The sequence below is a fragment of the Bubalus bubalis genome, chromosome 4 (genome assembly GCF_019923935.1).
Source record: "Bubalus bubalis isolate 160015118507 breed Murrah chromosome 4, NDDB_SH_1, whole genome shotgun sequence".
Classification (NCBI taxonomy): domain Eukaryota; kingdom Metazoa; phylum Chordata; class Mammalia; order Artiodactyla; family Bovidae; genus Bubalus; species Bubalus bubalis.
In genome coordinates, this window is record NC_059160.1 from 75,350,783 (window position 1) to 75,376,524 (window position 25,742).

Sequence of the window (25,742 nt, forward strand, 5' to 3'; positions counted from 1 at the left end):
TTGAACTTTCTATTGAATAAATCAGGAGAGAAATAATGAAAAAAGTAATGAAACAAAATCAGAATTTTCGAAAAGGTCAGTAAAATAGTTACCCACAAGGCTAATCAAAGGACAAAGAAAACTCAAATGCATGTTTAGAATAAATAAAGTGATATAACAACAGACGAAATAAATTGAAAATATGGTAAAACACTATGCACAGTTCTGACGAAATACACTAGAACTTCTAAGTAAAATGGACACTTTTCTAGAACAATGAAAAGCCAAACTTAAAAAAAATCTGAACAGTAACTATGATGAGTATATACGTAGGTTCATCGTACAGTCTACTCTTCTGTATGTTTAGATTTTATAAATAAAATGTTTAAAAATATGCTTTCAAGAAGTAATGGTTTCCCGTGTCTGATAAGGACTTAATTTGCTCAACACTGCTACTGCTAAGTCACTTCAGTCGTGTCCGACTCTGAGCGACCCCATAGACGGCAGCCCACCAGGCTCCCCGGTCCCTAGGATTCTCCAGACAAGAACACTGGAGTGGGTTGCCATTTTCTTCTCCAATGCATGAAAGTGAAAAGTGAAGGTAAAGTCGCTCAGTCGTGTCCGACTCTTAGCGACCCCATGTACTGCAGCCTACCAGGCTCCTCCGTCCATGGGATTTTCCAGGCAAGAGTACTGGAGTGGGGTCCCATTGCCCTCTCCGTGCTCAACACTAACAGTAGCTAACAAGTCGATCCAACCAACACACAGGAGATGTCCAACAAGAAAGGGGTCCCTGATTGGTATAGCCGGGTTTAGCTAACTCAGGTGGTAGGGCAAGAAGGATACGGCTCGCCTCATCCAGTGTGCCACGCGCCTGCGCAGGTGAGGCTGCTCCGCTAACTGTTCGAGGGCGGAAGCGCGGGTGCCCTGAGCCACGTGACCACGGATGAAAGGGGGCGGGGCGCGCGGGACGTGCTGCCGCGTAGTCGCAGACTGAATGGGCGGCGGCAGAGCATGTGTGCTTTACTGAGGTTGCTACTCTGCTGGGACCCGAAGGTTGAATGTCTCTCCGCAGCCGGATCGTGAAGCCGGCGGCTGCGAGAACGCGGCGGCGGCGGCGGAGGAGGGAGAGGGCAGCCGGAGACAGGCCCGGCGCCCCTTTCGGAGGCTGACGGCCCCCGGCTACGCAAGAGTCATGGCATCGCTGGCGGATCGAGTACGGGGCAACGGGCGCATCGCGGCCGGGCTCCTACTCAACCTACTGGTGTCCATCTGCATTGTATTCCTTAACAAATGGATCTATGTCCACTACGGCTTCCCCAACATGAGCCTGACCCTGGTTCACTTCGTGGTCACTTGGCTGGGCTTGTACGTCTGTCAGAAGCTGGACATCTTTGCCCCCAAAAGTCTGCCGCCTTCCAAGCTCCTCCTCCTGGCCCTCAGCTTCTGTGGCTTCGTGGTCTTCACCAACTTATCTTTGCAGAATAACACCATAGGCACCTATCAGCTGGCCAAGGCCATGACCACGCCGGTAATCATAGTCATCCAGACCCTCTGCTACAAGAAAACCTTCTCCACCAAAATACGGCTCACGCTGGTGAGTAGCTTCAGGCGGGTGAGGTGCGCCTCTAACAACTCACCTGGACCATCTTTCTCCCGCGGGAAGTTTGCGTAACCTTGCGCCATCCTCTTTCCCATGATCGTAAAATCCACACGAGTCATTTGTGAACTTCACGCTTATTTGGGAAAGGTGAAAAAAAGCCATCTTGGCGCTCTGTTGGGCTTTCAGCACAGTAGAGTGTACTTGTGTGAGTTTTAGTAACTACTGTTTGATGGAAATCCTTATGCTGTGATTTCTGAGTAAGAAAGAAAGCTGTATTGAGTGATGCAAATCCGTATCGGATTAAGTGGAAAATCTCAAACTGACTTTATGATAAACGTTAAATGTCTCTCAGGATATGTTTGTGTTGACATACTGCAGAGGTTTCATAGTCTTTACATAAAAAAAAGATGGGCTAAAATAATTTTAGTACTTCATAACTTACAGAACTTAAAATCTTAATGCTTTTTTTGTTATACCCTTGTGTTTATATGTTGTTTAGACACTAGTTTTGTAGTCCATTTACTCCGATGTGCTCGCATGTGGTATTTTCATGCAAAGTGCAATACATCGACTCATTATTTTACCCAGAATTTTAAATAAAATTAAATGTGAACAAAAATATAGAATTATTTTATTCAATTTTGAGGAAGTAGGATTAACAGTTCTTTTTTTTTTTCACATGGAAGAATATTTGTAGAGGTTCATTGTTTCCTAGTGGCATTTTTATGGTTAACCGTGTAAGACACTGTGAAAGGAATACTAATTTTATGTCTCATAACTTTAATCTGAACAACATCTACTTCTTTTTCTTTACAGATTCCTATAACTTTAGGTGTAATCCTAAATTCTTATTACGATGTGAAGTTTAATTTCCTTGGAACGGTGTTTGCTGCTCTTGGTGTTTTAGTTACATCCCTTTATCAAGTGGTTGGTAATTTTTTTTCTTTCTTTATGTGCCTTTTAGCAGATTTCATAAATTTTGAAGCTGTGCCCCAAGGTTTAGGCAACACAGTATAGAGACAATAGACTGTTGGGAAGAAAGGATAATTGCATAAATTGTCTGACTCAAGTTGAAGAGAAGAAAGGAGACAGAAATGTGGGTGTATGGTGTTCACCAAGTGTCCTCCTACCTGTCTGTAAGTGTATAATACCCACACTTTACAGTCTGAGTTTCGGGTGATGGTATAATGTTTTTTGGGAAATCCTTACAAAATGAGTAATAAGACTTTTTTACTTGAGGATTGTGTTCATGGGTTTTATGGTATTTATCATTTACTCATTAATTTTGATGTTACTATGAAGGAGTAAGTACAGATCCAAAAAATTGAACAGGAAAGGAAAATTTCAGATTTTTAAAATCTTTGCCTCAAAAGATATGCTGCTGTTAACAGCTTATATATTCTAATGATTTGTCTCTGTCAGTATTTTATAGCAATGGGTATTTCACTTCTTGCACTAGCCTGATGCCTTGCCTGTGGGAGGCATTTACTGAAAAGTTGTTCATGGATTTATTTACTTCATTACCGTAAAACCTCAACAAGTATTTTTTGTTTGTTTCTTATATAGTGGGGAAAAGAATAATGAATGACAAAGGGTACAGTGAAACAGTATTTTCTCTATACTGAAAACCTTGGACTGAAAATTCTGGGTATGCCTGCATGGGGAATCAGAGCCAAATGTGTGATCAATTTTACTTTGTTCACAAGCATCCACTAGTTGTAAACTAAGGCATTTTTATTATGAATGTTAGGAATTTAATAATGCAGCCTTAGCATTTTCTAGTACTGGTTAGTTCAGAAACATTGTTATGTGAAAATTCTGGGGTTGAATAAATTTCTTAGTGGCAGAGAAGCAGTTTAAATAAAAGAGAGCAGTGACATGAAAGGATGGAGCACCCACTCAGTCTTGTCACTTGGCCCCAAGATATTCTTTTACTCCAGAGAGAAATCAGAGGAAGCTCAGGTTTGTGCTTTAAGAAAACTGCATTTGGGCATACTTCAATGAGTTTAAATTTTTAGTTAGATACTATTTATCTTTTTTGTTAAATGGACTTTTTGGATTCAGTATGAATTATTTGTTAGAGCGAGAAATTTTATTTGTTGAACGTTAGAATTTCTTGTATCCTTTACATATAACTTCAATTCACAGTACTCACGGTACTCACTGGCCATGCCAATATGACCATTTTTGTTCAGACAAGTTTCAAAATTGCTATAGATTGGAGTCAAAGAATTCTGTATCTCTCAGGTAGATGTTTGAAATGAGATTGACTAAGGAATGATTGTAGACTAGACTAAGTTATGGGCAAAGTTTTTGATTATTGGTAAATGGTAAAGGTATGGTTACGGAATAGATATATTCCCCAAAAAATTATTTTTAAGGAAAGTTGTATTTCCCTATTGTATCCTTGTATAATTTCCAAGTTATTTCTTCTCATACAACTAGGGCATTGAAAAGAATTAAGAGATGAGTTAAGAGCTGAAAGAGTTAAGATGAATTAAGAGCTGTTAGATTTAGTTGTAGAAAGATGATTGAGTCTTTCCTCCATTCAGCAGATATTTCTTCTGCTTTATACTCAGCCCTGATACAGAGATGAAAAGCAGCTATAATCCTGTATCGAAGAAATGCATGGAGAAGGCTGATCACAGGTAGTGTAGCTCAGGGTATGAGGAAAGTTCTGAGGAACACCACGGAAAGAGAGACAGTTCTGCAAGGAGGTGGTGGTGAGGTAAGGCTTTATGGGAAAGTTCAAATTGAAGAACGCATAGGAATTTGCTTAGCAGAGTAATATAGCAGAGGTCTTTCTTTGCAATGATGTGTGAAAATACAGAGCATTTTTGGAGAAGTTGGTTCTTTTTGGTGAGACTGGACTGTAGTTGCATGGTGGAAAGACAAGGCTGAGGGGTGGGTGAGACCAGATGGCAGTCTTGAGTATCATGTGGAGGAAATGTGCCCTTTATCTTGCAGACACCAGGACAGGAGTTCAGAGAGGGCAGTGACTTGATCATTCCCTGTGTTATAGAAACTTCTGGGGGCAGTGAAGGATGAATAAGAGGAAAGACAGGTTGACAGGCAGAGCAGTCAGGAAGTGCTCCATGGTTTAAGGGGAAGACAGGAAGGACATGAACAAGGACAGTGGTACTGGACATGGAAAGGAAAAAACAAACTTCAGACAGCTTTTGGAGAATGAATTAGTAAGACCCAACTGAATGTGAGTGCAGACCCTACTGAAAATGAGTCTGATCCTTGGAGGAGATTATATCATTAATTATTGGAACAACACAGGAGGAGCTCATTTGGAGAAAAAAGTAATCAGCTTAATCTTAAATAAGCTCCTGCAGATGATCTAAGTGAAATGATCAGTAAGCTGTTAAAGGAGTGACTTAAAGGATGCTCAAGGAAGAAGGTCAGAGCTCTAGGTGTCAGTGGATAGGAAAAGATAAGTTGGGGAGGTAAAAGAGGAAAGCCAGACATCTCCCTTACAGATAGTAGGGAAGGAAGAGGTGAGTAAGAAAGCAGCACAAACCAGAGGTCAAGTTATTCCAAGAGCAGTTGCAGGTTCTGCAGAGGGCTCCAGCTGGAAGGGGGCCGAGGGCAGTCCATCAGTGTGGCCGCTGGAGGTGAAGGTGCCCTGTCGGGGAGCAGTTTCATGAGAAGGGTGACAAGCAGAAGCCAGGCTGTGCTGCAGTGAGGGCAAGCGGAGGCCCGAGAGTCACCACCATTCCAGCTGGGCCTGCTACCTCGTGTCAGACACGCGGCTGCCCATAGAGGCTGCTGAGGCCACGCAGGGCTGTGCGTACACCCTCTGCATTCATTTTCACTCACTGTGGTGTCCCAAGCAAAAGAATCAACTCTTTGTCCTTCGTGTTCACAGCAGACTCTTATTAAGGCTGGCAGGATAATGCTTCACATTTCCTGCTCTTCTATTTTTGTCTTGGTGAATTTCTATAGACTTAGCATTTATGTAACAGGATACCCGGACCTACAGGAAAAAGAATTATGTAGGAGCAGTTATTCAAAAAAGCCTGGCTGTTCTTGCCAGGTCTTATATTCAGACAGTCCTATCAAACTTTCTTTAAACCTCTTTTTCAGTTATATTTCTGAAGCATTTTGAGAACTGAAAGGGTTTGAGGCTGTGGAGTGTCTGTTCTAAGGATAGCCTTTTTAGGGGTTGTGATTATCTACAGTTTATTAGGGGGGATTTTTCACAGAAAAGTCAGCCATAGGGAGGGAGGTTCCTTCTGCTCTGCCACTGTGAGTTTTCTGAAGTTAACGAAAAGCCCTCACATACCTTTCTGACCACACACGTTGGTGGCCACCTGGGATAAATGAGGTTTCTGTTCGTCTCCAGTTAAGAGTCCGCCCTGCCTCCCAGTCTTCATTTTGGGGGCCATTTTTAGAAAGAAATGAAGTCTGACAGTGCATCTGTATTCCTGCTTATCCTGCTTATGAAGAAAAGCCTGCTTATTCCTGCTTATAAATATCCATTCCTGCCTAATTTTCCCAAGATCTCTGATACCTATGCATTGATTTTCCATATTTACTAGGATCTGGAGGGAAGAGAGGATTTTTTTCCTCCTTTAATAGTAAGAAGAAAATCAATGATCAGACATGGAATATAGAAAACTCCTTTTATCCAAGGAGCTTACAAGATATACATATATATTATTGATCTTTGAAATCTTAGGCCTTTCCTCTTCCCTGAGCCCTGCCCCTCATTCCCGTGTTTGTGGCCAAAGTTGCATCTTTTCTTTGTTGAGTACCACTATTTTTTTTCTGCCTAACTTGTTCTCTTTCCTGAATTTCAGTGGGTAGGAGCCAAACAGCATGAATTGCAAGTAAACTCGATGCAGCTGCTGTACTACCAGGCCCCGATGTCATCTGCCATGTTGCTGGTCGCCGTGCCCTTCTTTGAGCCAGTGTTCGCAGAAGGAGGAATATTTGGTCCCTGGTCAGTCTCTGCTTTGGTAAGTTCTAATTGTTTGGGTGGGTGTCTAAGAAACAAGACAGTAATAATTATTAATGCAATTTTTAGTTTTCAGAGTGCTAGCTCAGATCCATTCTCACATTTAATCTTTATAATCACACTTTAAGGGAGGCAAGGTAAGATTATTCTTTTTTTTAAAATTTAATTTTATTATTTATTTAGTAATGATTCTGGGGCTGTTCAGGGTCTTCGTTGATGCGCAGGCTTTTCTCTAGCTGTGACAGGCAGGGGCTGATCTCTAGTTGCGGTGCGCGGGCTTCTCATTGTGGTGGCTTCTCTTCTTGTGGAGGTGGGCTCTGGGGCGGGCGGCTTCAGTAGTTGCGGCCTGTGGGCTCAGTAGCTGGGGCTCTCGGTCTCTAGAACACAGGCTCAGTAGCTGTGCATGGGCTTGGTTGCTCCGAGTCATGTGGGATCTTCCCGGACCAAGGATTGAACCTGTTCTTGCACATTGGCAGGTGGATTCTTTACCACTGAGCCACCAGGGAAGCCCAAAGATGATTCTTTGGATGAAGACACTGAGGCAGAGAAAGATTAAGGGACTTGCTTAGGGTGCAACAGCTAGTCAGTGGTAAAACCAGGACTACAATTCAGGTCTTCTGATGCCTGGTTACTATGCTGAGCATGCCTATTTGTCGTCCAGTCGCTTAGTTGTGTCTGACTCTTGGCGACCCCATGGACTGCAGCACGCCAGGCTTCCCTGTCCTTCACTGTCTCCTGGAGCTTGCTCAAACTCATGTCCTTGTCAGTGATGCCATCCAACCATTTCATCCTGTCACCCCTTTCTCCTCCTGCCTTCAATCTTTCCCAGCATCATGTCGGCCTTTCACATCATCTGGTGGCCAAAGTACTGATGCTTTAGCTTCAGCATCAGTCCTTCCAATGAATATTCAGGGTCAATGTCTTTTAGGATTGACTGGTTTGATTTCCTTGTTGGCCAAGGGACTCCCAAGAGTCTTCTCCAGCACCACAGTTTGAAAGCACCAGTTCTTCAGCGCTCAGCCTTCTTTATGGTCCAGCTTTCATGTCCGTTCATGACTGTTGGAAAAACCATATTGGCTTTTCCACTATGGCTTCAGTCACCTTCCACAGTGATGCCAGGCTGTATAGCCCACAAATATTTTGGGCATTTATTGTTTTATAATTAAAATATAGCTTTGTTGATTTTATTGTGATAATATCACAATAAAAAGTAGTTCGTATTGTATATATTTTTGAACATACATACAATTATAAAGTGAAAGTCCCCGTGAATCCTGCCACACTAGGATAATCACCTTTACCGCTTTGGTAATGATCATTTCATGGATTTTTTTGAATCCACAGATACATGCGTGTGTGTGTATATTTAATTTCATATATATGTAACCATATTACTTATGCTGTTTTTATCCTGGGTTCCTTTTCCCCAGCCCCGCTACCCATACACACTTCATCATCCCATTACCCAACTCCTTCTCCTTGAAGTAAGTCATGTTAACACTCTAGTGTTTGTTCTTGCCTATTTTTCTCTGTGCTGTACATACCCTCATATAAACACATAAACATGCCCAAGCATACATACACATATGTATACTTAAATTATACACTTGTTTCTTTTACAAAAGTGGGATCATATTACACAGATTTTCTTTTTTTTAGAAATTCAAGCAAGGCTTTATTGGGACCCTGCTGTGTTAGCAGGGACTTATGATTTTCTGTATCTTGCTTTTCTCAATTAACAGTGTCTCATAAAAATATCTTCACATCATTCTCTTGATGGCTGTATAATAGTTGCAGTTCTTAACTACCATAAACAGTATTGCATAAACAGCCTTGTACATGTGGCCTTACGAACTGGGACTTTTTATTCTGTGAAATAGAGTCTTAGAATGGAATTGCCAGATCAAAGGGGTCTGTACTTTGGGGACATTGTTTTAATAAAGTTAGAAAGTATAGTCCCCCTACTTAGGAAAGGAACTTCTGCTTCCCATACATTTAACACAGGGCATGGGCATGTCTGTTTTGTTGGTGGTGGTAATTTATCAAACCACTGTAGTTTGGGCACCTTAGACTAGGAGGGGAGAGGCTTTATGTGACTGGTCCTCTGACATTTAAAAATGAGGACCTCAGCAGAAAGACCATAAAAAAAGGTCAAAGAAACAGAGCACAGCAGTCTGAGACCACTGAAAAGGGAGAATCACCTTCATTTCTTCTTGTCTCTAGAGGGCATCATTGTCTCAAAGTGTAATTGTGTTTTTAATGATGTGAAGGTCATCAAGAAATAGGCTTGTGACATACTGCAAACTCTGTAAAATTAACAATGATACATTCCTAGAAACAATTTTTAAAATCTTTAAGGGGCAAATTTCTCTTAGTTAAAAATTTAGTGGGCCTCACTTGTTTAAAATAAGAAAGTAAGGCATTACTGTTTCTAATTAAAAGATTGTGAATCCAACTCCCCTGGTCTAGTTACTACTGTACTGATTTAAAAACTGAGAAAACCCATATGGGACAGAAAGAGTCTTCAAATATGACATGTTATCTTTGGAATTTAAACTCTGTAATAATTCAGATTGTAACTGATATTTTCTCTGAATTCTATTTCAGCAGTAGATAATGGTTTTATAACCTTTTTTAAATTTTTTATTTTATATTGGCATATAGTTGATTAACAGTGTTATGTTGTTTTCAGGTATATAACAGAGCGATTCAGTTATACATATACATGTATCTGTTGTTTTTCAAATTCTTTTCCCAATTAGTGGTTATAGAATATTAAGCAGAATTCTCTGTGCTCTACAGTAAATCCCTGTTGGCTGTCCATCTTCAATATAGCAGTGGGTACATGTCCATCCCAAACTCCCTCGCTATCCTTCCTCCCCACCTTTCACCCCTGGTAACCATGAGTTTGTTCTCTAAGTCTGTGAGTCTTTCTGTTTTATAGAAAAGTTCATTTGTATCTTTTTTTTTTTAAAGATTCCGCATATCAGCAATATCGTATGATATTTCTCTCTCTCTGACTTGTTTCCTGACTTTTAACATGAAATTGCGGGATATGTGTGGACAGAATGTCATGCATGTGTACAGTGGGACAGCCCGCTGTCTCCCATCCTCAGCCGAGCAGGTTTACTCATGTCCCATGCACACACCTCGGCTTTCGTTCCTCTGCTTTGACCCATACTGTTTCCTGCCCCTGTTATTTCTTTTTCTAATCTAAACATGCATTGAAATCCAAAGATTTTTCTTGCTATTCCAGCCCAAAAGGACATCTCCTGTCTAGAGAAGCCTATAGAATCTATTGCCTGTTTGCCTATTAATGAGGTTAGAGCTCAAGACTAATTTTCTCTTCTTGCCTGAGCTGTGCGTCTTGTATCGCACTGCTGTTTCGTCGCTCAGTTGTGTCTGACTCTTTCTGACACCATGGACTGTCCGTGGGAATTTTCAGGCAAGAATACTGGAGCGTGTTGTCATTTCCTTCTCCAGGGACTCTTCCTGATCCAGGGATTGAACCCACATCTCGTGCAAGCCTCCTGCATTGCAGGCAGATTCTTTACTGCTGAGCCACTGGGGAAGCTTCATTTGGTTAAGAGGTAGCAGAGCAGAGCCAGTTAGGAGCAGAGACTCCAGAAGCAGACTGCCCTGAGTTTAGATCTTGGCCCTTCCACTTACTAAGACACTGTGTGTCTTAGGCAAGTTACTTGACCTCTTTGTGCTGTTTTCTTGTCTGTAAAAAGGGAAAATATTTTATTCTCTCATGGCTGTTTGCAACAATTAAACGAATTAGTACATGTAATATATTTAGAACAATTCTTGTTGCTTAGTCAGCACTATGTAAGTATAAGCTGTGATTATATTATAAAGATTTTTATGATGTCCTTGAGTGGTTTCTGAAATCTTTGAGGGCAAGAACCCATTGTGCTCCTTATAAGGCCTGGCCTAGTTTTGTGGATATCGAATGAATGCCTACTGATTGAATTTAAATAAGAATAAAATGAGCAATTCAAAGGAAAAAAGGTGTGAAAGGATATATGCCAGTGTATTAACTGTGCTGAGTGGTTGGGATTATAAGAATTCCTTATGAGTTCTCTTCACAGGGAAAAATACTTTTTCCTATATGTTTAATTTTGTATATGTGGGGATGGTAGATGTTCTCTATTCTTGCTGTGGTAACCATTCCATAATGGTTGGTTGGTTTATGGTTTAGTTGCTCAGTCGTGTCCGACAGTTGCAACCCCATGGACTGTAACCTGCCAGGCTCCTCTGTCCATGGATTCTCCGGGCAAGAATACTGGAGTGGGTTGCCATTTTCTTCTCCAGGGTATCCTTCCCACCCAGGAATCGAACATGGGTCTCTTGTATGGCAGGCAGATTCTTTACCGACTGAGCTACAAGGGAATCCTATTTTGTAATGTGTGTAGGTCAAATCATGATGCTGTACACCTGAAACTTACACAGTGCTGTGTGTCAATTACATCTTGGTAAAAGTAAAAGGAAAAAAATTCCTTATGTTCTTTTTGTTCATCTTTATTTTCTAATTTTTCCATAATGAATATATATTACTTTTATAATAAGAAATTATTACAAAATAATTTTTCACTGAATAGATAAGAAAAACTAACCTGGAAATTTATATTCAGAGTCAGCATATTGTTGAAGGATTTTCCATTGGATTCTGTAGACAAAATTACAGTTTCAAATACTACTCATTCTGCTTTTTTACCCTCAGTTCTTGCTTTCTCCGAACTTGATTATCTCTTTTTAAAAACCTTATTTTGGGAAATTCCCTGGCAGTCCAGTGGTTTGGACTCCACGCTTCCACTGCAGGGGGTTCCAGTTTTGGTACCCTGATTGGGGAACTAGGATCCCACAAGGCACTGCGGTGCAGCCGAAAAAAACGTCTTGTTTTTAATGATTGATGGAAGTTCCTGATGAAGTATATTTTCACTTGATGATTGTAATGATTGCAGCTGCTTTTCATTAATGATTCTTTTGGTTTATTTGTAGCTGATGGTCCTGCTCTCTGGAGTCATAGCTTTCATGGTGAACTTGTCGATTTATTGGATCATTGGGAACACTTCACCAGTCACGTATCCTTTTCCTAACAATTCTCAAATGTATAGTCTTTTATATTCTCCAAAACTCTGTCACATTGATTTCTTTATCTGAGTCTCACACTTACTATTGCATGGCCTAAATTGAGTAGATTGGGTTATTTTTAGTCTTTATGGAGATTTAACAAACTGTCAACTGGGGAGATGGGTTAGCTTTCTGTATCATAAATGCTTTTGAATTTTCTTAAGTGAGCTTTTCCCGTATCAGAATTAATGCAGAGCACCACTCCTTGCACATAAACATTTGTTGAGTGAATACTGAGGTAATACTTAGGTTTCCCATCACTTTTCAGTTATTGATAGTTTGATAATAATACAAAGGAGTGGTTAATCTAAGTAACAGTAATTTCAGACTAGTCACTCTGACTTGTGAGTTTATTTTTGTACTTGTCTGGCTGGGTGTGCCTGCTTTTCTCAATATTACTTCACATCAAGAAGTGAAGTCATGACTTGAAGATCTTAATCAAACTCAGCTGCCCATTTTTAGCATTTCATCTGTAATGAGTGAACACTGAGCTGTCCACAAAGTATAAAAGCAGCGTATTTGACAGCTATCAATAAATAACAACAGTTCTAATAGTAATAATTAAAAAAAAACAGGGACTTCCCTGGTGGTCCAGTGGCTAAGACTCTGGGCTCCCAATGCAAGGGGCCCAGGTTTGATTCCTGGTCAGGGAACCATATTCCACATGCCAAAACTAAGACCTGGCATAAATAAATAAATAAACTTAAAAAAAAAAAAATTAAAAACAAAAGCAACACTTAACTAAATGTTTCTTTTGTGCCAGGCAGTGTTTGAAACACCTTCTGTGTATTAACATTTAGTTTTTATAGTAGCTCAATGAAGTAAATTCTGTCTTTGCTCTGCAGAAGAGGAAGTGGAGGTGCGGAGGGGTTGAATAACTCACTTGGAGTCACCCGCCGAGAAGTGTGGTGTCCAGGTTTGAACTTGGGTGGTCTAGCCAGGACTTATGCTGCCAGATCAAGGCATCCAAGTATGTGCCCTAAGAACATCCATTCATTCATTCAACAAATATTAACTAAACGCCCACTGTAAACCATTTCTTGACTTAGTAAATATTCACATACTGAGTATCTACTGTATGTCAGGCATTGAAGATACAGTGGTGAACCAAAGAGACAAAAATCTCTGCTCTCACAGGCTTAAGTTCTGGGGAGAAAGGCTATAAATAAGAAACGAAATGTGCATATGCAGTGTTATAGTGTAAAGTGATAAGGAGAAAAAGATGAAGCAGGGAAGGGGTTGTGAAATATTGGGGACAGGGTGAAGTTTTATGGAAGGTAGACAGGAAGGCCTCAGCAAAACAGATACTTTTGAGTAAAGACCTGAAGGAAGTGAGGTTGCTCCACGCAGAGTGGGATGGATAGCATTGCCAGGCAGAGGGAACAGCAGGCGAGAGACTGGAAGGAACAAGAAACCTGTGTGGCTGGAGCAGGGGGAACACAGGGTGGCTTTAGGAGAACTCAGAGTAATAGGGGGTCAAACTGAGCAGAGCTTTTACATGAGATGTGAAGCCGTTGAGCAGGGACAGGACACGATTTTATGTCTGTTTTAGTAGGATCCCTCTGGGCTATTGTGTTGAGAACAGGCAAGGCAAGGATTTTCAACCTCAGTGCTACTGACCTTTTGATCCAGACAGTTCTTTGTTGCAGAGGCCTGTCCTGTCCATTGGAGGATGTTTAGCAGCATTTCTGGCCTCCACTCACCAGATACCAGTAGCACCCTTTTTCCCAATTATGAAAACCAAAAACATCCTTGCCCAGGTGACAGAATCACTCCCAGTTGAGAACTACTGCATTGAAAGGGGCAAGAGATGAAGGGAAGCCATCTGCTGCTACTGCAGTATGCTAATTTAGAAACTACACTGGTTTGGTACCAGGAGAGTCACAGTGGACGCAGTGAGAAGTGATTGGACTCTGAATATATTTCCAAATAGAGTCAGCAGGTTTTGCAGGCAGATTGGATGTGGAGAATGAGAGAGGAAAGAAGGTTGACTCACCCAGCTTTGAGCCTGAGCCCCTGGTGGAGTACAGTTGCCGTGGACTGAAATAGGACAGCCCGAAGAAGGTGTGGAGGTGGGGAGGAAGACCAGGTACTCAGTTTGGGGTGAAACAAGTCTGAGAGTTCAAGATCGAGGTCTTGGCTGGAGGTATTCTGGAGAGAGTTGGTGGTGTATAGACGTGGTTTGAAGCAGTGAGTCTGGCTGACATTACTTAAGCACACAGGAAGAGGGGAAAATGGTGTCTAAAGACCAAGTCCTGGGTCACTTCAGTGTTTAGAGTTTGCAGAGATGACAGGAGCCAGGCGGAAGGGGCCATGAAGGAGCAGTCGAGGTGGGAGGAAGGAGGAGAGGGTGTAGAAACCAAGTGAGGAGGAGGGGAGTCAGCTGTGTCCAAGGCTGCTGCCAGGTCAGGTTCAGGTAATTGAGGAAGGGGCTTGGTGAGGTGGAGGCACTGATGATTTTGACAAGAACTTCAGAGTGTCCATGTAGAAGCCGACTGGAAGAAAGTGCAGAATTTGAGGAGTTGGAGATGTTGAATATAGCTTGCTCCTGTTTTTTTTTTTTTTTTTTTCCCCTAATTTACAAAAGGATTCACTGAAGAATTTCTTTAAATTTGCCTTTCCTCTCATATAATTATCTTTAACAGACCTTGACCACTTAAAAGAAAGGCTGAGGAGTAAGGAAATGCTGACATGTGGGAGCCAGTGCACTTGAAGATAGCTCATAATTGAAAATGAAGCCTGTTTTATTATGGTTATAATTAACATTCTTGAGAAGGTCCTCTGTCCCACAGGAAAATTACCGCTGTTGAGGCAGGCAAGCACAGGTACTCTGGTGACCTGACCTGTGCTCTCCTGCCCAGACGGAACTTCCTGGTTGCCTAGTTTGGCTCTGAACAGAGGAGGGAACCTGGACTTTGAGGTTGGACAGGTCCAGGCATGCAGCTGCAGCTCTGCTGCTGCCTCAGCGAGTTGTGGGAGATCTCTGGTCCCACTCTCATCATTTATGAAATGGGGGTCATGGTACCTACATGATTAGGTTGCTGTAAGTGTCTGAGAGAATATGTGTCCAGCACCTGGCCAGTGTTTATTAGGTGTAAGTACCGCTGTTAATGGGCTTCTCTGGTAGCTCAGCTGGTGTAGAATCCACCTGCAATGCAGGAGACCCCGGTTCAATTCCTGGATTGGGAAGTTCCTCTGGAGAAGGGATAGGCTACCCACTCCAGTATTCTTGGGCATCCCTGGTGACTCAGACAGTAAAGAATCTTCCCGCAATGTGGGAGACCCAAAAAATGGCAACCCATTTTTGCCTGGAGAATCCCCATGGATGGAGGAGCCTGGAAGGCTATAGTCCATAGGGTCACAAAGAATCAGACACGATTGAGCGACTAAGTGCAGCACAACACTGCTGTAAATAGCTCACATACAGGGACCTTACTGGGTGCTCGAAGCCTTGCATATATTAGCTTAGTTAATCTTCACAATGACGCCGGGACAGAGTGGTAGCTCTTTCTAGTATTATTAGAAAGAGTACATGGGTACGTATCAGACATCTGAAATATAATAAAGTACTAATTCATATAGAAAAAACGATTTAAAATTCAGTAAGAATAATTTGCAAAGGTACCAGTTGTGTCTTTAGTTAGCCTTTTAAATGAACAGTGATTTGGAACTGCCTTAATCCAGCAGCAAGTTACGGGCACTAAATTCAACTCAAACATGGACTTTAGAGTTAAATAGACCCATCTATGTTTGACCTCTGGCCCTGCCACTTACTAATTCTGTGATCTAAGTTACTTAACATCCTCGAGCCTCCACTGTTGTAAACGAGAAGAGTGATATTGCAGTGAAGGGAAATACGATGCTTAAATATTATAAAATGGTGTTAGATATGCACCTGGCATAGTGCCTGGCATGTCACTGGTGCTCAGTGCTAGTCCCTCCCCTGTCCCTGATTCCCTCCTAAGCTTAAGCACACTGGCTGTGTTGCCCTTGAGTCAGCCCTCTGGCGCCTTACACGTCTCATCTCACTTGCCAAGGGAAGTTTAGAAATGGCTCCATAAAACAGCATCACAAATTGCTCTACAAAAGAGCTTCTCTGTACCTTGTTCTGAATCCCTTTCCCAACTTTGTATTGCAGCCCCTTCTCTCTTCTTTGGGGAGGTCAGCAGGGAGAGTTGAAGGAGTCTCCTGTCACTGATTAATTACTAAAAGCTACCCAAAGAAACTAGGATCACCCAGGACTTCACTGAAGTTCCTGTTCTTTAGACTTGGGAGCTGCTCTTCAGTCTGTGTTTCATGTACTTCTCTCCAGCCATTGGAAGCCTTTGCTTTGTGTGTGTGTGTGTGTGTGTGTGTGTGTGTGAGGAGAGAGAATATAAAACATCTAGCTTGTTATTCTTTTTTATCCTTATCTATAAACCTCAGCTATAACATGTTTGGACACTTCAAGTTCTGCATTACTTTATTTGGAGGATATGTTTTATTCAAGGATCCATTGTCAATTAATCAGGGTCTTGGCATGTTATGTACATTATTTGGCATTCTTGCCTATACCCATTTTAAACTCAGTGAACAAGAAGGAAGTAAGAGTAAATTGGTGCAACGTCCTTAATTAGGTTTTTGTAGAGAAAAAGTCACCTGAAGATAACAGAAAAAGTATTAGGTGGGCAAGTTACTTTCAAAGAATAAATGAAAATTATGTTGCAAAATTCATTAAATGATCGTTTACAAAAAGTCATGCAAAGGAAATTTTATTCATAAATATGACTTACTTGGGAATTTTCTGGTGGTCTGGTGGTTGAGATGCCATACTTCCACTGCCAAGGGTACAGGCTCAATCCCTGGTCAGGGAGCTAAGATCCCGCAAGCTGTGTGGCATGACCAAAAAATAATAATAATAAAATTAATTAAAAAGTAAAATAAATATAACTTTCTCTTTTAGAGTACCTTTTAAGAAAAACTTTATCCTCTAAAGCATGGCTCATGCTTCCTTTCAAAGGTAATTCTATGAAGTATATAGGATGGTTTGGTTATATCAAATGAAGTACATGAAATTAAAGTTTTATAATGGTGACAAAGAAATTCAGATCACTGTACCACAAATGTGTAATGGCTTTTAAGGAAAGACACATAGGATTCCTTGACTTGCTCATAGGTGGTCCCCAATACGAGTTCTGTTATAATTGAAGCCAAAGTATTCAAGTCAGAATTTAAGGCTAGCGTTTCTATTTTAGTTGTTTTAGTATAACTTCTTGCTTTTTTCATTTACAGAAATGACATATGATTGTTAGAAAGCAAAGTGCAGTAAAGGAGATCATAAGGCAAAAACCAGTTCTAAAAGTATTATTCCTCTAGTAGAAAGTGGATGTAAGAAGTTAATGTTATCAAAAAAACTACAGTTTCTATGGATGTTCTCTTGGTGAGCTCTCAGTGAGCTCTAGAAACTACACATGAAGTTAAAAAATAAAAGAGCTCCATGTTTAAATAAAGAAAAGACTACAGGAGAAGTTGAGTAGGTTTCTTCTTATCCTCGTGACTGTTCTCCTGGCTTCTTTGAGCAATTCATGTTGATAATTGCTTAAGACTACCTCCTAGCCATCACTCTCCCACGCCCACATGTGAGGTATCTGTGGCGCTCTCTTTGACACTGAAGGGTTTGGAGTGAATTGTGTCAGCCTTTCTAAGTGGGCTAAGGAAAATTCTTGAGCAGCAAGTCAAGGTAGATGTTATCAGAGATTAAGCAGAAACTTGGTGAAGATATGAGGAAAGATTTGAAAGAGAAGTAGAGAAATAGTCAATATTTAACAAGTTCCATGAATTTTTTAAAAGGGATAATAAATAAATTCTAGGGGAAATGCATGATTTTACTTAAAAATATAATAGTGTCACATATTGAACTGCCAAATCTATTACTGGCTTCCCACTCTTGACATTTGAAAATTCAAAGCAGTTGTGGATAACCTCTGACAATAAATTGACTGAGCTGGATAATCTCTCTTATAATATTTCTTTTTCTAAATGTTATTTAGAAACTTCAAGTGAGAAAAACAGCTCTTTGGAGGATGAAACGTCACATGTGTAAAATACACCTTTTAGGACCTTTTTTTTTTTTCCTGGCCTATTTGAAATGCAGAGCCTCACTAAAAATCGATTTTGACAATTTCAATGGATCAGTCAATCTGTTGTGTGATTTTTATGTGTGGTGTTCTGTTATTGTTTTAAATAATTTTGGTTCTTCTCAGTTTCCAAAGATACATTTTATTGTGCTAAGAAATACAAAGCGATTTGTCTTGCTAGATGAGCTTCAGGAGTTATGTTTGTCTAAAGAATGTTCTCTGTGTTTTAAATGAACATATAATTGTTTACCAAAAGCTGGAGAAAAGTACTTCAGTATTTGAGAGGATCATTTGACTTCTGTGCACTAACAGCTGAGTCGATTTGTGCCATTTACAGATTCTTCTTAACTGTAAATTCAACTTGGGGGGGGTTATAATAAATGTTGGGGGAGAGTTGTAATAAATGACTGATGTCAATAGGAATTCAAGGAAGGCTGGAGCAGGATAGCGTGGGGTGGGGTGGTTATGGATCTATAAGTGAATAAAGTATATACTACTGGAACTAGAGTCTGATAAACATTTTTTGCCCTGAAGACCGTCTTCCTTTGAAAAGGAAATTCCTGGGGGGAAAATGTACCAGATGATGAGGACCAACCGTGGAGACAAACCAGTAGTAATTCTGTGCTATGGAAGAAAACATGCTGGCTGTCCTTTTGTTAAGGATATAATTACACTTGTTTTTTTGTTGTATGTTAGATGACTGTACTGCAGTTTTTACCTGTTATAAATAAAGAGAAACTGATGTTTTTACTTTGAAGTTGCATGTTAGAACCAGTAGAGGAAGGATGGCATCTATGTGTATGCAGGAGTGACGCTGGCCTGTCCAGCTCCCGAATTTGCATCACCTAAGGGACGACAGAGGATGAGATGCTTGGCTGGCATCACTGACTCAATGGACATGAGTCTGAGCAAACTCAGGGAGTTGGTGAAGGACAGGGAGGTCTGGCTCGCTGCAGTTCATGGGGTTGCAAAGAGTTGGACATGATTTAGGGACTAAACAGCAGCAACAAAGAAAGTCCTTATCTCTTTTTTAAAATAACATAAAGGAGGGACATCCCTGGTGGTCCAGTGGTTATGGAACTGCCTTTCAGTGCAGGTAGTGTGGGTTCGATCCCTGGCCAGGGACCTAAGATCCCACATGACTTGAGGCATCTAAGCCTGTGCCACACTACTAATCCCGCATACCACAACTACAGTTGGTGTGCCACAAGGGAGATCCGACATAACCAAATAAGTCAAAAAATAAATATTTTTATAAATAAAATCACATAAAAGAAGAAATCCTCTTCTCTGTGAAATGAAGCCAATGTTCTGTTCATTTTAAAAAATACTTTTTAAACCTTTCTAGTTTCAAATCACTAGTCATCTTTTCTAAAAAATATATTTATAAGCAACTAATGGAGCACTCCACGTTGACCCCATTGGTGATGAGTTGTTCGGTGACTGAATATGCAGAATGGTTAAAGGAGAAGGTCTGAAGAAAAGAATGAAGACCATATTTATTAGATATATTCTGTTTTGCCTTTCTGTTTGCAAACTTGAACTAGATTATACCTGCTAACATCAGGACTAGGATGATCATTTCATTCATTGAACAAAGACTTACATTATGTGCCAGGTACTATGCCACACACTGTGCAAAGACAGTCCTGTGTTCCCTGTGATATTAAACATTACTCCAGCAGAAAAGGTAGAAATTAATTAAAGTGTTTTATTTCAGACTCAAATAGTAGAAGGCACATGGTTCTCTGGAGCATGTAACAAAACAGTCTGGTCCAGGATTCAGTTCAGTTCAGTTCAGTCGCTCAGTCGTGTCCTACTCTTTGCGACCCCATGAACTGCAGCACGCCAGGCCTCCCTGTCCATCACCAACTCCCGGAGTTCACTCAGACCCATGTCCATCGAGTCAGTGATGCCATCCAGCCATCTCATCCTCTGTTGTCCCCTTCTCCTCCTGCCCCAATCCCTCCCAACATCAGAGTCTTTTCCAATGAGTCAACTCTTTGCATGAGGTGGCCAAAGTACTGGAGTTTCAGCTTTAGCATCAGTCCTTCCAAAGAACACCCAGGACTGAACTCCTTCAGAATGGACTGGTTGGATGTCCTTGCAGTCCAAGGGACTCTCAAGAGTCTTCTCCAACACCACAGTTCAAAAGCATCAATTCTTCGGCGCTCAGCTTTCTTCACAGTCCAACTCTCACATCCATACATCACTACTGGAAAAACCATAGCCTTGACTAGATGGACCTTTGTTGGCAAAGTAATGTCTCTGCTTTTGAATATGCTATCTAGGTTGGTCATAGCTTTCCTTCCAAGGAGTAATCGTCTTTTAATTTCATGGCTTCAGTCACCATCTGCAGTGATTTTGGAGCCCCAAAAAACAAAGTCTGACACTGTTTCCACTGTCCCAGGATTGGCTGTCAGCAAAGGTGTCCATGAGGAGAGGAAAACTGAGCTGAAATTTGATGGCCATGTAGAAGTTAGCTGAGCAAAGAAGGAGCTGAGTAAAGAGAGGGGGGATTGCATTCTGGTAAAAGGGAATAGTGCATGCAAAGGCCCTATGGAGGAATTTGTGATGAGTTTTAAACTGCAAAAAGGATGGAATGTAGGAACTACATTTAGGGGAGGTGTGGTATGACACAGAATTGGAAAGGAAGGCCAGCCCTTGGACCACAGAACAGCTCATAGACAGGTTAGGAATCGAGTACGAGCAAGACGGAGTGTTCTGAGCATTGCCACAGTCAGCACCTTTGTTTTGAAATACATGAAAGCGAACCAGAGAGAGGCCAGGAGAGGAGACAGCTGTAGTGAGATGTGATCGCTTGGAGAGGTGGTGGTGAGATGACACAAATGGGTAGAGCAAAAGGATTTTATAGATGGGATCAAGTGAGCTTGAGATAGATTGGAAATGGAGAGCATGAGAAGGGATGAAGTCAGGAATCACACGTGTATGATTTGGGCAGCTTAAAAGAGGAAGGTACCACTCAAGATAGGAAACACGAGAAGAGGTTGGGCTGGGGAGTGTGGAGACTGAACTCACACATAGCTATCTCGACTTTGAAGTGTCTTTGAGAAATCCAGTTAAAGTTATTAAGTAACCAGATATATAGGTCTAGAAGTCAGGAGTCTTTTTTTTTTTTTAATTGATGTGTAACTGATTTACAATATTAATTTCAGGTGTTCACTTCAGTCTGTCAATCGTGTCCAGCTCTTTGCGACCCCATGGACTGCAGCACGCCAGGCCTCCCTGTCCATCACCAACTCCCGGAGTTCACTCAGACTCACGTCCATCGAGTCAGTGATGCCATCCAGCCATCTCATCCTCTGTCGTCCCCTTCTCCTCTCACCTTCAATCTTTCCCAGCATCAGAGTCTTTTCAAATGAGTCAGTTCTTTGCATCAGGTAGCCAAAATATTGGAATTTCAGCTTCCACATCAGTCCTTCCAATGAATATTCAGGACTGATTTCCTTTAAGATGGACTGGTTGGATCTCCTTGCAGTCCAAGGGACTCTCAAGAGTCTTCTTCAACACCACAGTTCAAAAGCCCCCCAAAATAAAGACTGTCACTGTTTCCACTGTTTCCCATCTATTTGCTATGAAGTGATGGGACCAGATGCCATGATCTTAGTTTTTTGAATGTTGAGCTTTAAGCCAACTTTTTCACTCTCCTCTTTCATTTTCATCAAGAGGCTCCTTAGTTCTTTTTCACTTTCTGCCATAAGTGTGGTGTCATCTGCATATCTGAGGTTTTTCATATTTCTCCTGGCAATCTTGTTTCCAGCTTGTGGTTCATCCAGCCCAGCGTTTCACATCATGTACTCTGCATATAAGTTAAATAAGCAGAGTGACAGTATATATACAGCCTTGACGTACTCCTTTCCCAATTTGGAACCAGCCTGTTGTTCTATGTCCAGTTCTCCCTGTTGCTTCCTGACCTGCATACAGATTTCTCAGGAAGCAGGACAGGTGGTCTGGTATTCCCGTGTCTTTAAGAATTTTTCACAGTTTGCTGTGATCCACACAGTCAAAGGCTTTGGCTTAGTCAATAAAGCAGAAGTAGATGTTTTTCTGGAACTCTCTTGCTTTTTCGATGATCCAGTGGATGTTGGCAATTTGATATCTGGTTCCTCTGCCTTTTCTAAAACCAGCTTGAACAGTTCACGGTTCATGTACTGTTGAAGCCTGGCTAAGAGAATTTTGAGCATTACTTTGCTAGCGTGTGAGATGAGTGCAATTGTGCAGTAGTTTGAGCATTCTTTGGCATTGCCTCTCTTTGGGATTGGAATGAAAACTGACCTTTTCCAGTACTGTGGCCACTGCTGAGTTTTCGAAATTTGCTGGCATATTGAGTGCAGCACTTTCACAGCATCATCTTTTAGGATTTGAAATAGCTCAACTGGAATTCCATCACCTCCACTAGCATTGTTTTTCCTAAGGCCCACTTGAATTTGCATTCCAGGATGCATGGCTCTAGGTGAGTTATCACACCATCGTGATTATCTGGGTCATGAAGATCTTTTTTGCATAGTTCTGTGTATTCTTGCTACCTCTTCTTACTATCTTCTGCTTCTGTTAGGTCCATACCATTTCTGTCCTTTATTGAGCCCATTTTTGCATGAAATTTTCCCTTGGTATATCTAGTATTCTTGAGATCTCTAGTCTTTCTCATTCCTCATTGATCACTGAGGAAGGCTTTCTTATCTCTCCTTGCTATTTTTTGGAACTCTGCATTCAAATGGGTATATCTTTCTTTTTCTCCTTTGCCTTTCATTTCTCTTCACAGCTATTTGTAAGGCCTCCTCAGATAACCATTTTGCCTTTTTGCATTTCTTTTTTTCTTGGGGATGGTCTTGATCATTGCCTCCTGTAGGATGTCATGAACCTATGTCCATAGTTCTTCAGGCACTCTGTCTGTCAGATCTAATCCCTTTATCTATTTGTCACTTCCAGTTTATAATCATAAAGGATTTGATTTAGGTCATACCTGAATGGTCTAGTGATTTTCCTACTTTCTACAATTTAAGTCTGAATTTTGCAATAAGGAGTTCATGATCTGAACTACAGTCAGCTCCAGGTCTTGTTTTTGCTGACTGTATAGAGCTTCTCCATCTTTGGCTGCAAAGAATAGAATCAATCTGATTTCATTGTTGACCATCTGGTGATGTCCATCTGTAGAGTCTTCTCTTGTGTTGTTGGAAGAGGGTGTTTGCTATGACCAGTACGTTCTCTTGGCAAAACTCTATTAGCGACTTTGCCCTGTTTCATGCTATACACTAAGGCTAGTTACTCCAGGTGTTTCTTGACTTCCTACTTTTGCATTCCAGTCCCCAGTAACGAAAAGGTATCTTTTGGGGTGTTAGTTCTAAAAGGTCTTGTAGGTCTTCATAGAACCGTTCAACTTCAGCTTCTTCGGCATTATTGGTCAGAGCATAGACTTGGATTACCATGATATTGAATGGTTTGCCTCGGAAACGAACAGAGATCATTCTGTCGTTTTTGAAATTGCGTCCAAGTACTGCATTTTGGACTCTTTTGTTGACTATAATGGCTGCTTCATTTCTTCTAGGTGATTTTTGCCCACAGTAGTAGATATAATGGTCATCTGAGTTAAATTCACCCATTCCAATCCATTTTAGTTCGCTGATTCCTAAAATGTCGATGTTCACTTTTGCCGTCTCCTGTTTGACCACTTCCAATTTCCCTTGATTCATAGGCCTGACATTCCAGGTTCCTATGCAATATTGCTCTTTATAGCATCGGACTGTGCTTCCATCACCAGTCACATCCACGACTGGGTATTGTTTTTGTTTGGGTTGTGTCTCTTCATTCTTTCTGGAGTTATTTCTCCACTGATGTCCAGTATCATATTGGGCACCTACCGACCAGGGGAGTTCCTCTTTCAGTGTCCTATCTTTTTGTCTTTTCATACTGTTCATGCGATTCTCAAGGCAAGAATACTGAAGTGGTTTGCCATTCCCTTCTCCAGTGGACCACATTCTGTCAGATGTCTCCACCATGATCTGTCTGTCTTGGGTGGCCCCATATGACAATGGCTTAGTTTCACTGAGTTAGACAAGGCTGTGGTCCATGTGATCAGATTGGCTAGTTGTCCATGACTGTAGTTTCAGTCTGTCTGCCCCCTGTTCCCCTCTCTCAGTTCCTACCGTCTTACCTGGGTTTCTCTTACCTTGGACGTAGGGTCTCTCTTCACGGGTGCTCCAGCAAAGCATAGCTGCTGCTCCCTATCTCAGAGGCAGGGTAGCTCCTCTCGGCCACTGCCCCTAACCTCGGGTGCGGGGTAGTCTCTCTCGGCTGCCGCCCCTGACCTATTTTTCTGGGCTTCAAAATCACTGCAGATGGCAATTGCAGCAATGAAATTAAAAGACACTTACTCCTTGGAAGGAAAGTTACGACCAACCTAGATAGCATATTAAAAAAGCAGAGACATTACTTTGCCAGCAAAGGTCCATCTAGTCAAATCTATGGTTTTTCCAGTAGTCATGTATGGATGTGAGAGTTGGACTATAAAGAAAGCTGAGCACCGAAGAATTGATGCTTTTGAACTGTGGTGTTGGAGAAGACTCTTGAGAGTCTCTTGGACTGCAAGGACATCCAACTAGTCCCTCCTAAAGGAGATCAGTCCTGGGAGATCAGTCCTTCCAATAAATATCCAGGACTGATGTTGAAGCTGAAACTCCAGTACTTTGGCCACCTGATGCGAAGAGCTGACTCATTGGAAAAGACCCTGAATCTGGGAAAGATTGAGGGCAGGAGAAGGGGACGACAGGATGAGATGGTTGGATGGCATCATTGACTTGATGGACATGGGTTTGGGTGGACTCCGGGAGTTGATGATGGACAGGGAGGCCTGGTGTGCTGCAGTTCATGGGATCACAAAGAGACACGACTGAGCGACTAAACTGAACTGAACTGATGGGAGTTCTCTTTTTAGTTTTTTGAGGAGCCTCCATCCTGTTTTCCTTAGTGGCTACACCAGTTTACATTCCTACCAGCAGTGCAGCAGAGTTCCCTTTTCTTCATATCCTCATCAATACTTGTTTGTAGACTTTTTGATGATAGTCATTCTGATAGGTGTGAGATGATATCTCATCATTTTGATTTGCATTTCTCTATGGATGTGAGTTTGAGTGAACTCCGGGAGATGGTGATGGACAGGGAGGCCTGGCATGCTGCGATTCATGGGGTCGCAAAGAGTCAGACACGAATGAGCAACTGAACTGAATAATTAGCAATGTTGAGCATCTTCCCATGTGTTAGCTATCTGTATGTCTTTGGGACAGGAGATTTTGTGGTGGAGTGGAGATAAACAGGGAGTTTCTGGGGTACACCTGATGAGGATGAAAACACAGACCAGAATGAGTTTACCTTGGAAGACAGTATAATGCAAGAAGTCTACAGCTGAGCCCTGAGGAACTCCAGCATATACTGGTAGTGGTAGGTATTTCTACAGAGGAAGATGAAAAGGAAGAGTTCAAAGAGGTAGGAGGAAAACAGGGATGTTATAATGGGAGAGAGGGTGGCCAAAGGTGACCACTCTTTGGTATTGCTGGGAGGTCAAGGTAGACCTGCACAGAAAAACAAGCATTGTGTTTATTGACAGTTTATTGTGGACCTTAATGAGGCTGTTTCTGTGGTGTGATAGAGGCAAAAAGCAGGTTGGAGTAGGCTGAGTGGTCGGTGCATGAGAGGATATGGATCCAAGAGTACAGACAGTTCTATTACTATTGCAGGCAATATTGAATGCTGTTTGACATGAATGGGTTTTGCTTTTTTTTATTACAGGATTAAAATTGCAAAGCACCAAATATTCCTGTGTACCTCTGGAAGATACTTCTGTAACAGAGATGATCTTTTACTCTGAAAAGGAGTTTTATTTTTGGTTATTGAATATATTCTTGAGATGTGGGTTACTGCTAATAAA

At 41.5% G+C, this 25,742-nt stretch overlaps 1 protein-coding gene across 4 annotated transcripts; it reads left to right on the forward strand.

Annotated features, from left to right (window-relative positions):
- Window positions 1-921: 921 nt before the first annotated feature.
- On the forward strand, window positions 922-25,514 carry SLC35E3 (solute carrier family 35 member E3). 4 transcript variants are annotated; one of them, XM_044941597.1, is made up of 6 exons: window positions 922-1,576; window positions 2,399-2,509; window positions 6,391-6,549; window positions 11,553-11,662; window positions 12,530-12,654; window positions 15,823-16,087. In XM_044941597.1, exons 1-6 carry the CDS (start codon window positions 1,175-1,177, stop codon window positions 15,861-15,863), a joined length of 948 nt encoding a protein of 315 aa, XP_044797532.1. In that variant the 5' UTR covers window positions 922-1,174; the 3' UTR covers window positions 15,864-16,087. The 4 variants fall into 4 exon arrangements, with proteins under 4 accessions (XP_044797532.1, XP_044797531.1, XP_044797533.1 ...); XM_044941596.1 differs by lacking the exon at window positions 15,823-16,087 and having other exon boundaries at window positions 12,530-13,913; XM_006042956.4 differs by lacking the exons at window positions 12,530-12,654; window positions 15,823-16,087 and adding an exon at window positions 16,110-18,550 and having other exon boundaries at window positions 925-1,576; window positions 11,553-11,635.
- The last annotated feature ends 228 nt before the right edge of the window (window positions 25,515-25,742 follow it).

Excerpts from the sequence above, each read along its gene's own strand:
- SLC35E3 (XM_044941596.1), top strand. The coding sequence starts at position 1,175 with ATGGCATCGCTGGCGGATCGAGTACGGGGCAACGGGCGCATCGCGGCC. Across the intron at positions 1,577-2,398 it reads CCAAAATACGGCTCACGCTG|ATTCCTATAACTTTAGGTGT; the intron begins GTGAGTAGCTTC and ends TTTTCTTTACAG. Across the intron at positions 2,510-6,390 it reads TTACATCCCTTTATCAAGTG|TGGGTAGGAGCCAAACAGCA; the intron begins GTTGGTAATTTT and ends CCTGAATTTCAG.